The sequence below is a fragment of the Pleurodeles waltl genome, chromosome 4_1 (assembly GCF_031143425.1).
Source record: "Pleurodeles waltl isolate 20211129_DDA chromosome 4_1, aPleWal1.hap1.20221129, whole genome shotgun sequence".
Classification (NCBI taxonomy): domain Eukaryota; kingdom Metazoa; phylum Chordata; class Amphibia; order Caudata; family Salamandridae; genus Pleurodeles; species Pleurodeles waltl.
The window spans coordinates 33,547,347-33,563,705 of record NC_090442.1 but is presented as its reverse complement, the minus strand read 5'-3'; the positions used below and the strand labels follow the sequence as shown (position 1 = coordinate 33,563,705).

At 43.0% G+C, this 16,359-nt stretch overlaps 1 protein-coding gene across 1 annotated transcript in view; it reads left to right on the top strand.

Moving 5' to 3' along the window:
• The window catches only part of LOC138286958 (uncharacterized), an 878,316-nt gene that overhangs the window by 199,047 nt on the left and 662,910 nt on the right, over positions 1-16,359 (top strand). Inside the window, 1 exon segment of the mRNA XM_069227330.1 lies at positions 14,225-16,028. Coding sequence (XP_069083431.1) covers positions 14,225-16,028 — 1,804 coding nt within the window.

Here is a 16,359-nt window from a genome sequence, read left to right as displayed (position 1 = left end):
TGCGTTGTGAATAATCTGTAATATAAATTCTGATAAAATGTTAAAAGACCAATAAAGATTGGAGCTTTTTTATTTGGTTTGAAGGTTGTAATTGTGTGCATTTTTCCAACAATTGGGGCACAAGGCTCTTGCCTTCATTTGATAATTCGTATCCTAGGAACAGGACACTAAGGAAGGCTATTTTTTTATTTTTTTTAAATTACATTTGTAGCCTAATTCGGCAAATCCTACAAAAATTCAGGCTACCCGTCTTATATGTTGCATGAGGTTGTCGTCCATAAGGTAGCTATCATCCATGTATGACAACACCTCAGGTTCAATTTTGTGTAAAATAGATATAACACGAGCTGAAAACAGTCCTGAACTGTTCTTGTACCCTTGTAGGAGTATGCAGAATTTTTCTGAGAGCCTAAGTCGCTGAAACTTGTTAAGTCCCTACTTTCAGGCGCTATATTTTGGCAGAAGAACCCGTTGGAAATATCCAGGGTTGTTTTGTATTTTTTGCGCACTATATTGTTCATAAGTGCTGTGCTGTTTGCATTTTGTATAGCAAATGTGTGAGTGTGACTTTAAATGTATGTAGTCCAAAACTATTCTGTAGGAATGGTCAGGTTTAGCGACAGGGAACAGTGGATTGTTCATTGGTGAGACACAGGGTTGAATTACGCCCTGGTACTCTAATTGTTTGAGGCTTTCCTTCACTGTTGCTTTAGCTTCATGTTTTATTGGATATTGGGGTTGAGGTTGAGATTTAATTGGTATTACATGATAGGGGGAATCTTTATCCCACCCTACGTGTTTGCGGTATAACGCAGGTGCCTGTGCCACTGCCCAATCAATTACGTGTATTTTGACGAGCTTTCTTGGAACAAGGGGTGAGAAAGATTTTTCAATAATCTCTTCACCATAGGGGAGATCACGGACAAATTCTGGTGGCCAATCCTTTCCGGCCAGTAGAATATCATAAATGGTGACAACGCAGTCCCAAAAGATAGCGTCTCTTGTGCGTTTAATGTCTCCTTCCAACTGTATAGTTAGTTTATACACCCTGTCGGGTGTTGAGACACACATGTCCGCAGTCTCAACTTGTAAGAAGTCATCAGTTGCTTTCACCTCCAGATGCTCTTGCAGATCCCGGCAAACTATTGTGACCTCTGCTGCACTGTCTAGCAGTGCCAGTGCCCACTTCCTGTTCTTCAGTAAAGCCATCTTCCTGAGGGGTATGTCGTATTGCAACTGCTGCCACTTTTATCTTTTTGAACTGGGGTTTTTGTTGGGGAAGTTTCTCTTCCTTCTTAACAGAAACTTCGGATGTGCGTTGTGAGTCCTTTCTCGGTTTCACATACTCTGTTCGCTGCTCTGACCGCCCACCTCTCTCACTACGTTTTTCCGGTGAGTCCTGAAAGTGACAAGATTGGCGTGTATCACTATATTGATATCTGTCAGGCTTTTTTTTTTATCTCTGTTTCTAAGATTATATCTATTTTGAGGGGTCTCTGAATGTGGAGATTCTCCCCTTTCTTTTTTAGGTGTTTGTTGTTTTTTATCACAGCACTTTTTGGAACCTTCAAATGCTTGCTTAGTAGAATCTTTATTAGATCTACCTTGTAATTGTGGTTTAATGGGTCTGGTCCTCTTAGACTATCTCGATACTAGAGTAGGTCTCAGCGATAATCTTTGGAAGCTCACGTTCTTGATCCTGTACAGGAACGTCACGGAGCCGCATGCGTACTGCTAGTGCAACTACTCCCCCTTTAAGGTTACTTAATATGATTCAAGGCACAGTGGCAAAATTGCCCATTAATTGCATCCCCAAATCCAGGGCCGGGACAGCTCCGAATTCGTCTTGAATTTGTTTTAACACCTCCGGAAGATTGGCAAGTGTTTGTGTACCGTGTGCGGTAGTATAGAGCATGACAAAAAGCATGCCCCATATGTTGCCGTTATCTACTGTGCTCACCACCCCAAATGGCAAGCACATACAGGGGTGTGGAATTTATTAAAATATCTACTTGTCCACGGGACAGGTTGCTTCTCAAATCTACTTGTCCTGTAAAAAGATCTACTTGTCCCTTTGGTGCCATATAGTGTGGCGACAAATTATGGCAGCAATCTCATTATGTAAGTGCTCTGATAATAGCCTCTCTGATTATGCCAGGGCTACTACCATAGTAGGGCTTGAATACTTGCAGTTTCAATCCCTACTGTAGCAATTTCCTTATTTTGCCACCTTTCTGCAGATCTGCATACTGGGGCTGGAGGAAGCAGTAAGCAATAGTTCCAGGGCTGGAATGCCTTTGAGTCTGAAAACCTACTAACCTGCATGTTTTAAAGATTTTTACCAGCTTCTCTTTAATATTTTCCCATAATAAGAAAGGTTGGACATTTACTCCTGACAATGGCAGAATTAGAACTTCTTCCAGGGTTGGGAAGAAAGTGGCTGGAGGGAAAATGAACTTGCAAATGCTCAATAGATTTTCACATGAGCAAATCTACACATCGTATTTACCCATGCTAAAATACAGTTCACAAATATTTTATAGGGGTACGACATATACCATGGGTGCACTTTAGTGACTTTCTTTAAGAATTTGGGGCCACATGTAGGTAGGTTCAGATTTGCGACCTGCAAATTGCGAGTCGCAAATCCGAATGTAGGATGGTGTCCCTGACACCATCTGTGATTCGCAAGGGCTTCGCAAATTCCCACCTCATGAATAATCATGAGGTGGGTCGCAATTTGCGATCCCCTCGCGAATGGCGGCCCTCACAGGGATGGTGGCCTGCTGGAGACAGCAGACCACCATGTCTGTGACTGCTTTTCAATAAAGCAGTTTTTTTTGTAATGCAGCCCGTTTTCCTTAAAGGAAAACGAGATGCATAACAAAAACGAAAAATGAAACGTTTTCGTTTCATTTTTTAGGGGCAGGCAGTGGTCCGCAGGACCACTGCCTGCTCTGAAAAAATGTTTACAGTGACATTCACAATGGGGAAGGGGTCCCATGGGGATCCCTTCCCTTTTGCGAAAGTGTTAGCACCCATTTGAAATGGGTGCAAACTGCGATTGGTTTGCGCCCGCGTTCACGGTCACAAAACAATCCTACATTGCACTGCGAGTCGCAATTAGGAAGGGAACACCCCTTACTAATTGCGAGTCGCAAACCCGTTTTGCGATTTGCAAACCAGGTTACCGAATCGCAAAAATGGGTTTGTGCATCGCAATGTGCTTTTTGCACATCGCAAAACAGCGAAAGTCGCTGTTTGTGACATGCAAAAAGCTACCTACATGTGGGTCTTGGTCCCTAATTAGGTCTGGTTTTAACAAAGACATTTTGTTTTTATTAAACTTCTATTTCTCTCTCTTTCGGCTGGCTTTACTGTGAGAGATCGCATTCTGCTCTTCCACAAGAAGCATATTGCCACACAAAGTAGTTTTGTTCAGTGTCAGGAACTACAGTGGCAATCAGTGACATAACGAAACTGGAGGGTGCCCCTTTGCAAAGCGGCTGCAGGGCCTTTGTTATGCCGCTGGTGGCAACATGTGCTTTTAGAGTTCAAAAACTTTTTGGGGGGGTTTTGCCAGTGTTTGTTACAATGTTGAGGGCCTGGTAGCTCCCACAACAATAAAGTGTTACAAAAGCCATGTCAAAACAAGACACGCATTGATGAAACTAAAAGACTTATAAAAATATGTCAGATCAGTTGGCTTTGTCAGTGTTTGTTTATCTTCATGCTTCCCATAATCGTGTTGAAAATGGTTACACTGATTTTCCATTAGAAATATTTTTGGGAAATACTAGCATGCATCAACACATTTTACTAAATGACACTTCATTTGCATCTAATCAGAGAATATTCTGGGAGCATTATACTTAGCCTCATAGCCTAAACTTTTCAAACATGTGTATACACGTTTTTTTTTTTTTGTACTGGAACCAACGTCAGTAGTGAAGTGTGACCTTAAAACATTTATTTACAGCACTCACCCTAATAATGAAGGCTTTCAAATAATGAACCATAAATACAAGTTCGAACAGCAGTATCTTTCGGAAAAACATTACCTCAACTGCAGAGAGTTCCACTCTCTGTAAACAGGCAGCCAAAGGGTTTGTGTTGCAGGGGGGTTGGGCCTACTTGTCCCAAGGACAAAGTAAACATAAAAACTTGTTGCCCTTGACCCCAAACAAGATGTCCCGGGCGTCGGGATTCCACATCCCTGACATAGTAAGGATTCTATGTTTATCCTGAGGACCTGCATGGGGAAAGACTGCCTTCAGCGTATTTATTTTTTGAGCTAACCAAAACATAATTTTCTCATGCTTGGCAGGTGCTTTACCCATGATCGAATGTACAGTTGCAGGATTAATGCCTGCCATAACTGCATGTGGTTGTGCTGGGGCAGCAGGTGCTGGGTTAGTATTTAATGTTTGTGTTACAAACTGTACTAACAGTCTGTATATTCCAGTGAGCTCTGTATATAAGTAGTGAACCTCAGCTACCGCTAAAGTTGCTGCATCAAGGTGCAGTGTATATGTGGCCAATAAAGGACAGGTCGGGCCATCATTGCTCAGAGGACTAACATAACGTGTAATTCTGTATTTGGTAGGGTGCCATCAAGCCAATTATAATGGGCTTGATAAGATAAAGGTATTTCTAAATATGCATAATTTCTGTATTGTGCTGGTATGTTTGCAGGTGTGTAGTAATGAAATGTATTTGTGTTCCCATCAACTGCTGGAAATCTGACCCAAGAATAAAATGTTTCTGTTCTGTAGACTGGATGAGCCTCAACAACAAATATATTGCAATAACTAGGATGATAAAACACACTAGAAGCAAAAGGGTGACAAGGAGTGTGAGACACAAAAACAGTCCCACCATACTGTCACTAGGAGTGATATATATCTTTCCCACCTAAGCTATGTTAGAGCACAGCATAATAAGACTAATCCACCCTTCAGGTTTCCCCCCTGGGAAGACATCATTCCCCCATACCTGAGCAAGGAAGCCTGTAGTCTGGAGAGATGTACCGCCCCCATGTAGGCCAGGGGTCCGGTAGTCTAAGTAAGCAGCTGTAGCGAAGGCAATCAGCATGCAGTCGTGGTCATGTGGCTGGAATCTCCTTAACATGTACGGGATTAAGGAGTGTTTTTATAACAAAACAGTTAACATTCTAAGAAGGGTCCCCACGTAGGAGTGTGTATGGTTCTGTGAATGTTGGAGACACAGTGTACCTCGTTTGCCAGCAACCCTATCTAACTGCAGCCTTGAGGAAGGCACAAAGTGAAATGAATGTCCTGCTAAGAATGTAATGCTTTCCTAGGCAAAAGAACAACTAGATAGAGAAAAATAAAACATTACAGCAAATGTGACTAAGGCTAGAAAAATAAAGCAATGCTGAATAAAATGTAACTGGGCTAACCTGCACAATTCAGGCCGAGTTTTGCTCAAATAACGTGTCTAAAATATGGCTATAATAGCTATACAACACAGTCCTCCACACCATCCACAGTTGGGAATTGCAGCTGACCCATTTGGACAATGGCTCAGCCACAAGGACAAAGAGATATGGAGACAGGGGCAACCTTGCCTGGACATCAAGCCATTAACTCTCGCCCATGGATCAAGTAGGACCCAAAATGAATGCGCTCCATGGCAGAATGAAAGAATTGCCATTAGCCTGAGTCAAACATTTTCTCAAAGTCCATCTGGGCTATTAATGTCGACTCGGATATCTCCTGGGCTCCTGCTAGTATACTGTGGAGTCTGGGAATGATGTGTCTCATTACCCTCGCTGGCATGAAGCCATTCTGATAGTGGTTGATCTGTATATTGGGGGGAGGTTTCCAAGCCTGAGGGTCTCGTTGAACATCATTTGAGGACTTACGTTGGGGCAAATTTCCTATAGAATTCCACTGGGTAACCATTAGGACCTGGTGCTGTCTCTCGGGGTGTCTCCTGTGCAGCTGAGAGGAGTTCCCTTGCCGTAATTGGAAGGTGCAGTGCTGTCTTGCTCTCCAAAGAGAGCCTGGGGACTATTACATTGCTTATAATGGGCAGTTGGCTTCCAGCACAGTAGGTGGGCGAGAGCTATATAGGGGTTTGTAGCAGTCTGCAAAGGCCACCCCTTGGGAATCATAGACCATTTTGTTAGAGGCCGCCCTCAAGCCTAGCACCAGTCTAGCGGCTGCCTTCATAGAAGCCAGCCAATAAATGAGTTTCCCTAATTTGCCTCTGAGCATGTATATATGATATTGTGTCTCCCTCCGTGCTGCCTGTGAACTATCTGTTAATTTTTGGTTTAAGGCAAATCGGATGGGATTGACATTCCCTCTCCCTCCTCCTGCACTTCCCCACTATATCTGAAATTATCTAGCCCATATCACCGTCTTTATGGCTTCCCAGAGATTGGGGTGGGATAATTCCGGGGTGGTGTTTAGCCTAAAGTAGTCTGCAATCCCTTCTGAGATGCTATTGTAGAAGTCTGCATCCTTGAGCCAACCAATGTGAATGTTGCATTGCGTACTCTGCCCCCCCCTCAGGCTCCCTGAAATCGTATTTTGACCGGGGAGTGGTCAGCAACTAGTCTTGGATGAATCATAGCACCCTTGACCCCATGCAAGTCCATTATTGGGACAAATGAGTAGTTTAGTCTTGAGGAGAAGGCTGGGGGTATGAGAAGTAGGTGTATTCTCTAGTGTCAGGATGTAGGTATCTCCACATATCGTGCAGCCCGGGAATCCGCCCAGTCACCCAATATAGTCATTCTCCATGTGGTTCTTGTGTGTTTGGTGGTGGAGGGATTTTGCATGATATTATTGAAGTCACCCCTCCGATTATAGTGTGTCTGTCTGGGGCTGCAGTTAAACACTTGTAAGATTTGTCAGGGTGTGGTCCTTCAGGGCTGGTGGAGTTTACCACATCCTCTCCACTCAACTGTGCCTGTAATCCTGTGAAAGCACTCCAGGGTGTTTGCAAAGGTGTCAGTTACCACCAATGCGAATGTTCTGTGCAACGGGATTGCCTCTTCTCTGGACCCTCTAGTAAATCCTGCATGGTAGACTTTGTTGTACCCAAAATGGCCCAGGAAAGCGCAGTTTCTGCCCAGGAGTTGAGTCTCCTCGAGGAGGAGTGCAGCAGGATGCAGGACCTTCATTTGGATCAGATTTTCAGCAATTTACCACCTCAGGTCTTTCCCCCACTTCCCAGCTGCCAGGGCCCTCTTGAAGTTTGGTACCAGTCGCTCAAGGAAGTTGTATTCTGGCATCAGCGCCAGAGGCTGGCAGTATCGTCATTTCTGAGTGTCCCGCTCGTCGTGGACGCTTGCCGTTTCTTCCTTCGGTTCCTCCTCTCCGCAGGTGGTAATTTGCTCGCCAAAGATTTTACTGAATTGTTACCTTTTCTCCAGCCAGTCCAATGCTGATTCCGAGGTGTCATACAAAAAAGGACACCACCTTGTCCCTCACCATGGCAAAAGGTTGGGCCAGACAGGGGCTCCGGAGCACTGTCTTCACCCCACAATCCCCTCCTCTACGTACACAGGTCTGGGCAAGCCCACTCTGTCCTGAAAGCCCTGGTATAGTTGATGCATGGCAGTGATGGAAGGTGCAACCTCTTCCAGTCAACACCGTTGCAAGCACACACCTTTGTATGATATGTTTATTAGGGTCACTTTCCAGCCAGGCGTACTATGGTGCGTAGGGCCAGGCCTCTGTGTTGCTTACTCTGTCCCACAAGAAGGGAGTCTGTGCATCTTTCTTCTTGCGTTGTACTATACCCAGGGGTCAGCATGCCCCAGTTTGTGGATCTGATGAGGAATCTCCTTCCTCTGACCCCTAGTGCTGTGAGCACATGTTCGTGCTGTGAATCCCCCTGCCGTCTATTGGAGTAAGGCTCCTGTAACTACAAGAACAGCTAAGCCGATAGTAGTCCAAACCAGCAACATGATTATGGTAGTTTTGGATGAGGTTACAGTTGTTAACAGCAAACATATGTTTTTATGTAAAGTGTGCAGTGTCCCCTTTCTGGGTATATTTGGTACAGTTCTCAATGTCAGGATCCCCAAAGCTCCTTAAGCTGTTTGGGCATGTCACTGGCCTGGCAGCCAGTAGTAATTGAGTGAATCTCTTCCCCTTACAGGAATGGAGTGAGTATGTGCCCTCTATTGAAGTCCCCAGCATGACAGAAGCTGTGTTTTTGCCAAAGTCCATTCCCTCAATTTCTGTTTTAATTGGTAGTATCAATGTTCAAAAATCTTCTAGTTTAGTACATGACCAAAGGATATGCAGTATGGTACCTGAGCTTCCGCAGTGTCTCCAGCCTGACCCCGAGCGTGTTTTGTCTATAGTATGCAATATAGCTGGGGCAGTTTTGTAAAGTGTTTCTCTGCCCTGTGTGTGGTGTGCAACATTATTGGAATGGTGGAATATAGCATCCCACTGTTCCTGGTCTTGTTGACCATCTAGGGCCCTCATTAGGACTTCAGCTGTCTTTTCTGAAGACCGCCGAAGCCGATGAAGCCAGCAGATCGCCAGTGTTGGTGGTCTGCTGACCGCCATATCACGAGTCCAGAAAGGACATCTGCCCATTTATGGGCGGATAGCCGACTCCGTCGGCCAAGAGGTGGTTCCACCACCAGCACCGCCACGGCAACAACACACCACCCGCCGTATTACCATATGTAATACGGCGTGGCAGAGTCCTGTACGATGGTGCGGTGCTGGCGGTGGAACACGCCAGGACCCGTCCCCTCCCGGACGACCACCTTACCGGAAAAGGTAAGTTGATCGTCCGAAAGGGGGTTGGGGGATGTTTGGTGCATGTGTGTGGTGTGTGCGTGCATGTGTACCTGAATGGGTGTGCGTGAATGCATGTCTGTGTGCGTAGAGGGCGTGTGTGTGCATGTGTGTGGATGAAGGTGGGGTATGGATGTGTGTGGATGAAGGGGGGGTGTGGATGAAGGGGGGTGTGTGTTGTGTGTGGATGAAGGGGGTGTGTGCATGAGTGTTATTTTCGGTGTGTATGTGCATGTATGCTGATGAGTGGGGTTGCATCGGGGTGTGTGGACATGTGTGTGGAATGGGGATTCATGTCGCTGAGTGTGTTACTGGTAGGCCTTTCGTAGTGGGGCGACTGCCGCGAAAAGCCTGGCAGTGTGTTGCCTCATAATGCGGCTGGCCCGGAGGAGCTCACCGCCGGCCGTGTCGGTTCGACCACACCAGCGGGCCTGGCGGCCTTGTGGCGACTTGGCTTCAGCCAAACCCCACAACTCGTAATGCGGCGGTCTTTACCACCGGGTCCGTGGCAGTAAGACCACCGCGGGAGGCTGGCGGTCTGATGACCGCCTGCCTCGTAATGAGGGCCTAGGTCTCTCTCTCAGCTGGCTTGGTAAGAATTTAGAAGATCTGGCGGTTTCAAGTAGCGTAAGGTATAGAGCCTAGAAACTAGATGGTTTGTTGTTTTGAGAGTTTGAAGGAAACTCTCAAAAGTTGTGAGTGGACGTATGGCTGGCTCTTTGACTTACAGCAGCTAGACCCAAATTCTAAGTTTTTAGTAATTATATCTTTCTTTCTACAGGAATACAGGAGGCAGCTTTAATGTCCTGAAATAATCAGATTACTCCCTTGTGGTAGAAGTTACCGAGCCAATAGCATTCTCTGGTTATCCAAGTTTTGGAGGCACAACCTCAAGACATCCATGGGAAAATCTGTGCTGCCCACAACATGAGTCGTTGGTGAAGGGTGGGCCATAAATCCCTTATTCAAGTCAGACTGTCCCAGATATTTAAAGTAACTCTAATGATTCACAAAATATATAAATTGTAAGAATCTCTTTCGATTTGTGTATCCATGCCAGTTCTTCCAGGTGGTTTGCTCTAACATTTTTGTCTATTCTGTACTAGACAATATCCACGTATCTCCCACCTCTTACTCCAATATAGTCTATATTGGGCACCAAGCAGTCCAGTAAGGCTCACAGGATTATTTATAAGTGAGTTCCAGAGTCCCTTCCTTACCTAAGTTAAAATGCATGTAATCAATATACATGGAACAAGTATGAAGATATGAACAGTAAACTGCAGATTAGAAAAAATGGCAATGTGGGTGATGGGTTTTTATCTAGTCACTTTATGAGTAACCCCTCCTTTCCAAGGCTGTAGCTCAGTTAACCCTATTCAGCATGAAAAGTGTTTAAATGAGATTCTCAGAAGGAAGTGAGATGTATACTTTACAAGATGTTTTCCTAATCTGCTGCTGTGCAAGGCTTTGTTGCTCTGTTTGGCATTCCATCCTCTGAGAGTAGAGAAATCGAGTCTTACTGAGCTACAAGTCCATGGCCCTCAGGACTGAGATGTTGGCATCACAAGCCTTATTCTCCCTTGAAATCTGAAGAGGTCCTATTTGATTAAAGGCCTGTGCATTGAGATTAAATACTCTTGCACATTATCTTAGAAAGTCAATGCAGAAGTTAGCATATGAATTCTGTTTCACAAAAACAAAACATGTATTTCTAATGAATGAATCCATGAATGAGTGCACACTTGAATAAACTGGGGAAAACAAAAATGGGCAAAACACAAAGCACGTGACAGCATCCTTAAAATGCTTTCCAGGCTAGAATGTTTGGTATTCAGCTGCTCATGGCAGGCTTTTTGCTTGGAATCTAACGCGTAATCTTCTCTAATTCAAGTTCCTCGCACAAGTGAGGATTCATTGTTCAATGTAAGTGATCAGCACATTCTCTACCCCATTGAATGTCTAAACCAGCTCATTGCCATTCCTTCACAAAGGCTTGAGCTATCCAGAAAGAGCAGAACTCTAAGAAATGAATCGCTGTCTCAAGTCCCCTCATTTGACAAAGGCATCTACCCTCAAAAGGTCCTTCTGTGGGAGTGCCCTGACGATTTGGGACCCAGTTGAAGTTCATACCAGACCAACTTCCTCCCTGCAAATCAGGACTCAAAAAGGACCTCTTAACTAATTTCTAGATTATATATTTTAGAGGCTGAGCCCTTGTAGATACTGGGTTTCTTTTCCCCTTATCTTCCCTTCTGCATTTTCTCTTTTCCATCTCCTTTCCTTTCTAATGTCTGATTATGTTGTCGACCAAGTATGCACATCCCATGTGTGTTGCTCTACTTTAAGCTAAGAGGAAACTATGCCAAAGAATGCAGCACTCTTAGTCTGAGTAATGAATTTATTAAGGCACTTCCCAGATATCAAATAAAAGCACATGGAATTATGAATATGAGCATTTAACTTGAATGCAGTGAACCACTTGCAGATGCCAAAATACTCACAGCAGTTTAAACAGTGACAGACAGAAAATGTGCAATACATCCACAATGAATATATGCAGTGAATATATATATATATATATATATATATATATATATATATATATATATATATATATATATATACATACACACGCAAACAGGATACATTCTTAAGAATTAAAATGCATTACCGTGGGGGTTGAATTCTTCATCCTTGCCAGCATCAAACTGAGGAACCCTGGAGGCTGAGGCAGTAGGACTTCCCAACATGGGAGTTTTTCCTGAACTGTGCGTCCACGTTCAGGCGAGCTCCTTCTAACTCAGTGCCAAGTTTTCCTAAAAGGCAAGCTTCAAAGGGGAAGCCGCCTTTAAAGGGAAAATGGTAATCCCACATGGAAGGGGCTGTTTCTCTGTTTTAGCACAAACAGATATTGTGGAAAGCGTGATGAAAATATCCAGATGATTTGACCTCAAATCGACTTTAATTCGATTACACTACTATGAATTTATAATCTCAAACTATTCAACCACAGGATTGATACAACCCATGTTTCTCTCTTCAGTCGCTTCAGTGTTCTTGTTAATGATTTCTTTTTTATCAAACAAATAACAATACAAACCATATATAAAGGACATAACAATAACATCAATTATAAAAAGAATTACATGTACATGACTGCACAATGACAAAGCAACATCTAATGCTTTTGTAATTTTTACATTCTTACATATACAATCATTCCGTGTCTTTCCAAACATTCATTGGTTTTAAGTAGATGGTACATCAAATATATTTTGAGTCCAGGGTCCACCAGGCAGTAGCAAAAGTCATTGTTTATCTTACAGTAACTCCTCCAATAAAAAATATGGCATGACACATTTCGGCCTTAACTATTTGAGGCCTCTTCATGACCCATGGAAGACAAGAAGTCAAATTCCGGTTCGCTAATACAACCTTAATGAGTGGTCAGATGACCAGGCTCCATTGCAGAATCAATCTACTCGTATATAATAAAATGATGTCTCCATCATGACGTTATAACCAAAAACGAGGTCACAAACACATCAGCCTCTGATCTGTCATCAGACTGTGTTTAAAAGCCTCATTCTGGCGTCTGTGTGCAATCCTGGAACTAATCCAGAGCGCAGGCTTTACAGCGCCTTTATTGAACTGAGATGTTCCAACATTCAAAAGACACTGGACACAATGTACACCCACAAAGTAGCATCCTGGGCCCCAAACAGACAACATTAAGTCAGATACCATGTAAAGATAGGAAAAAGGGGAAAAAATGAATATGCACACAAATCTTTAAGGGATATGTAAGCTAAATTATTAGTTGTGATGGATTCTCTATGAGGACTGAATGACTGATATAATTGAATATTAAACTATATGAATCAATGTTTGTTTGTCTTATCTGTGTGTGTATAATGTAACGGTCCGGCCTTACAATAAACCCCTCATTACGTTTCACAAAAAAGCCCTGGAAGGAGCTGAATCCTACGGACCTTTATCTACTTTAGGAAGAACTAAAGACTTGCTTTTTGAAGTTGTCTTTTAGGGCCAGAAACGGGCCCTGTAAGCTATGCTAGTTTTAGGAAGATGGGCAGATGTTATGGCGATAGGAAACCAACCTCAACTTAAAAAAATGCTTCAGTCTTCCGGGTTACAAGAAACCAGGAACGCTTGAACCAGGGGAGCTGTTGAAAGTGTCAAAGGTGACTTGATGAACAGTAAGGCGCAGATAGGAGTTGGCATTTGAGCTGATCCAATGTGAACAGGAAAGCACTGAGAAAAAAGTGAGTGAATGGAGTTGCTTTTGTTATACTTTCTGAAAAGTTACCTTTGTTACATACTTCCTGAAGAGTTACTTTTGTTATATACTTCCTGAACAGTTACTGAAATAACAGCAGCCCATCTCGATCCCTCTCTTTTTCCAAAATCTGTTCTTGTTTAATTGAAATCTTATCCATGTGCATCTACCTAAAGCTGTATCTGTAGCATGTGGGTGCTCCGTGAGCGTCCTTTCTTTACCAAGTTTACTCTGTGAACACTGGTAAATTACCTCCTTTTCAGAAGTTAATAAGATACGACGTGATCAACAGAATCTTTAGTCAAATATCCGTGTATGCTGAAATATTCCTTGCTAAGTTTCAAAGATGGTAAAGAAGAGATGTTATTTACAACCAGTTAAACATTGTTCACATTCCATTATGTTTCCATTTAGTAATCTTAAATCTCTTTACATCCAACAGAAAGCAAGCGTTGAATGCATGAAATTATTTTGAGTAATGAAGATAAAACAGCAAATCTGCAAAAAACATTCACCAACAATGAGCTCCAGTATTTAGGAAAACATTGATGCAGTTGGCGACAGAGGAGCCTGGACATAAACTGATAGATCCTGGAAGAAGCAGTCATGGGCATTTCAGTGGATGCAAGAGTCTGAGCTGTGCACTTTCACGCCACAAGACTAAGAAATGGCCTCTAGAAAATTAAGGCAGCAACAGTAACAAACCACCTCCTGTATAAACAGGTGAACAATACCAGCTTTGATCATGGGATCGGTGTGATGTGGTTACAGCAGTGCTTTGTTTTCTAAAGCGATAACAGGCCATCATTCACTGCTCTAGGTGTATTGTAAACCCCTCCTGACCAAACCACAGCAACCAGAGAAAAGGACAGCAGATTGGAGCCAGACAACTGAGGGTTAGAAGAGAAGAGGAGTTCTGCTGTCTACAATACAACAATTTGCACCGACCGGAAGGAAGCTCAATCTTTACCCGCAACCGTGCATAACCATAATCCAATCTAAAGACACAATTACATCAAAGAAACCTTATACATATTATGGGTGTGGCAAGTATTTAATGACTATTGCACATTATTGTTAAGTCAGAAACCAAACGTGCAAAATACCACAATCATACAGGACATGTTAGAATAACACAAGTGCTTCATCAGTCATGTTGGCCCATCAGGAATATAGACAAATGGATACAGACAAATATATACCTGACCCAGAGATACTAACCAAGAAAGAAAAATCATACACATTTAGTGACAGCTTTAGTTTCTCATCTCTATTAAAGCACCATCAGCAAACTTACATAGGAAAAAAAACTTCTTTCAAGAGCAGTGAATGTGGGAAGAGCTTTAGTCAATCAGCACACCCAAAAGGGCATCAGCGACCACACACAGGGGAAAAACCATTTAGGTGCAGTGAATGTGTGAAGAGCTTTAGTCACTTATCAACCCTACAATGCCATCAAAGAAGACACACAGGTGAAAAACCATACCATTGCAGTGAATGTGACAGTAGTTTTATTGACTCTTCAGGATTAAGGATTCATCAGCGAACACACACAGGAGAAAAACCATTCAATTGCAGTGAATGTGTGAAGAGTTTTAGTCGGTTATCAGACCTTAAAAAACATCAAAGAACACACACTGGGGAAAAACCATACCAGTGCAATGAATGTGGAAGTAGTTTTAGTGATTTCTCAAATTTCAGGATCCATCAGCGAACACACACAGGGGAAAAGCCATTCAAGTGCTGTGAATGTGTGAAGAGCTGCAGTCAGTTATCAGACCTACAAAAACATCAACGAACACACACTGGGGAAAAACCATACCATTGCAATGGATGTGAAAGTAGTTTTAGTGATTTCTCAAACCTCAGGATTCATCAGCGAACTCACACAGGGGAAACACCTTTTAAATGCACTGAATGTATGAAAAGCTTTAGTCAGTTGTCAACCCTACACAACCATCAGCGAACACACACAGGAGAAAAGCCATTCAGTTGCAGTGAATGTGTGAAAAGCTTTAGTCAGTTATCAGTCCTACGAAGACATCAGCAAACACACACCGGGGAAAAACCATATAATTGCACTGAATGTGGAAGTAGTTTTAGTTGTTACTCAACATTAAGGATTCATCAGCAAACACACACAGGGGAAAAACCAGTCAAGTGCAGTGAATGTGAAAAGTGCTTTAGTTGGTTATCACAGCTACAAAGTCATCAGCTAACACACACAGGGGAAAAGCCGTTTAAGTGCAGTCAATGTGCGAAGAGCTTTAGTCGAATAGCAAATCTACAAAGACATCAGCAAACACATAATGGGGAAAAACCTTATCATTGCAATGAATGTGGAAATGGTTTTAGTGACTCTTCAGCATTACGGATTCATCAGGGAATTCACACTGGGGAAAAACCATATCATTGCAATGAATGTGGCAGTGGTTTTAGTGACCCTTCAGCTTTAAGGACTCATCAGCGAATTCACACCGGAGAAAAGCCATTCAAGTGCAGTGAATGTATGAAGAGCTTTATTCAGTCAGCACACTTGAAAGAGCATCAGCGAACACACACTGGGGAAAAACCATTTAGGTGCAGTGAATGTGTGAAGAGCTTTACTCAATCAGCACATTTAAAAGAGCATCAGCGAACACACACTGGGGAAAAAACGTTTAGGTGCAGTGAATGTGTGAAGAGCTTTAGTCACTTATCAACCTTAGAAAGACATCAGCGCACACACACAGGGGAAAAGCCATTTAAATGCAGTGAATGTGTGAAGAGCTTTAGTCAATTATCAGACCTACAAAAACATCAACGAACTCACACTGGGGAAAAACCATACCATTGCAATGAATGTGGCAGTAGATTTAGTAACTCTTCAAACCTAAGGATGCATCAGAGAACCCACACAGGGAAAAAGCCATACAAGTGCAATGACTGTGAAAGTAGTTTTAGTCACTTGTCAACATTAAGGATTCATCAGCGAAGACACACCGGGGACAGCGCCATTCAATTGCACTGAATGTGTGAAGAACTTTAGTAAATTATCAGACCTACAAAGATATCAACAAACACACACAGGGGAAACACATGCAGGTGCAGTGAATGTGTGAAGAACTTTAGTTAATTATCAGACCTACAAAGACATCAACGGACACACACTGTGTAAAAACCATAACATTGCAATGAATGTGGAAGTAGTTTTAGTGAATCTTCGAAGGCTCAGTGAGGGGGTACACAGGACCCTCCCTTCCCTATAAAGTAGAAAACACCCCG